The 1,301-nt window shown below is 25.5% G+C and overlaps 1 protein-coding gene across 1 annotated transcript in view; it reads right to left on the reverse strand.

The window, feature by feature from the left end:
• Positions 1–277: 277 nt before the first annotated feature.
• LOC117115497 (receptor-type tyrosine-protein phosphatase kappa-like) overlaps positions 278–1,301 on the reverse strand; it is a gene marked incomplete at its 5' end in the record, with an annotated part of 11,539 nt that continues 10,515 nt past the window's right edge. Inside the window, 2 exons of the mRNA XM_033259340.1 lie at positions 278–408; positions 1,126–1,228. Of these exons, the coding sequence (XP_033115231.1) occupies positions 278–408; positions 1,126–1,228 (234 nt within the window). The remainder of the gene's footprint in view (positions 409–1,125; positions 1,229–1,301) is intronic.

The raw sequence follows: 1,301 nt of genomic DNA on the forward strand, positions 1-1,301 counted from the left end.
CATGCACTGTTTAGGAAACTATTTGAACAAAATGTGATGGAGTGTGAACTAGCAATATCAGTAGGCCTACATCCACACCTCTGCGCAGTAAATTTAGACATTGGTAAATACTACCGTACTCTCTAACTGTAAGAGAGTGCCCCTGAACTCACTCCAATAGTGTAAAATATTAATAGTAAAATTTCATACTGTCACTTTATTTAGAGATTATTTTTCTATTTTACAAATAGTAAACTATGAAGATTAATTCTCAATCTTGTGCATTTAGATAGGAAACTTAAATAAAATATATGTAGTTAGGTAATGAATTAAGATTAAAAAAAAAGTCACTTACGTCACAGAATGTAGCGTTAATGTAATCATTTCCGTTGGCGCATGGTGTCATCAAGAGAGGACGAGCACTATTTACTTTTATAAAATAAATCAAGATACAAGTTTAAACTATATTGAATGACTAAACTTTTAACTGTCTTTTTGAATATATATATATATATATTTTTTACATGCTTTAATGTATATATATATTATATATATATATTATATATATATATATATATATATATATATACCCACGCACACCCATATTATATTGAGGGCTCTTAATGATCAGTTCCTGCAGGAACTTGATAAGTCACCCTCTTAAAAAATGGTAATGATAAACGAATGCATGAATGAATGAATGAATTAATCAATCAATCAATGAGTGCATGAATGAAGTGATAAATGAATAAATGAGTACATAAATAAATGAATGAGTACATAAATAAATGAATGAATAAATAAATCATGATATTAATGAATAAATAAATAAAAATCAATAGACAAAATATCCTATAATTAATTTATTATAATAGTTTTAAAACAATATAAGTCAATGTAATAGAAATTCAATTTGCTTATTAATAAACGAAAACGTCAGCAAAAATTACGTGGTAATGAATGAATAAATGAATACATAAATGAATGAATGAATGAATGAATCATTATATTAATGAATAAATAAATAAAAATCAATCCACAAAAAATCCTGTAAGTAATTCTTATAATACTATTAAAATACTATAAATCAATGTAATAGAAATTCAATTTGCTTTATTAATAAACGAAAACGTCAGCAAAACTTACGTGGTAAGACATCATTGGAACGATTTTTCACTTTGTTGTCCGGAAGTCTAGCATGCGATGTACGGTCATCATCAGTAGAGTGAGAATATATACTGTTTAAAGTCTATAAATAAAAAAATAATATAATTACTGATTAACATTTTCTTTCATATTTCAATAATTGTATAAGTTTAAGG

This window comes from Anneissia japonica, unplaced genomic scaffold, assembly GCF_011630105.1.
Source record: "Anneissia japonica isolate Jap-2015-1 unplaced genomic scaffold, ASM1163010v1 scaffold31158_len12362_cov144, whole genome shotgun sequence".
Classification (NCBI taxonomy): Eukaryota; Metazoa; Echinodermata; class Crinoidea; order Comatulida; family Comatulidae; genus Anneissia; species Anneissia japonica.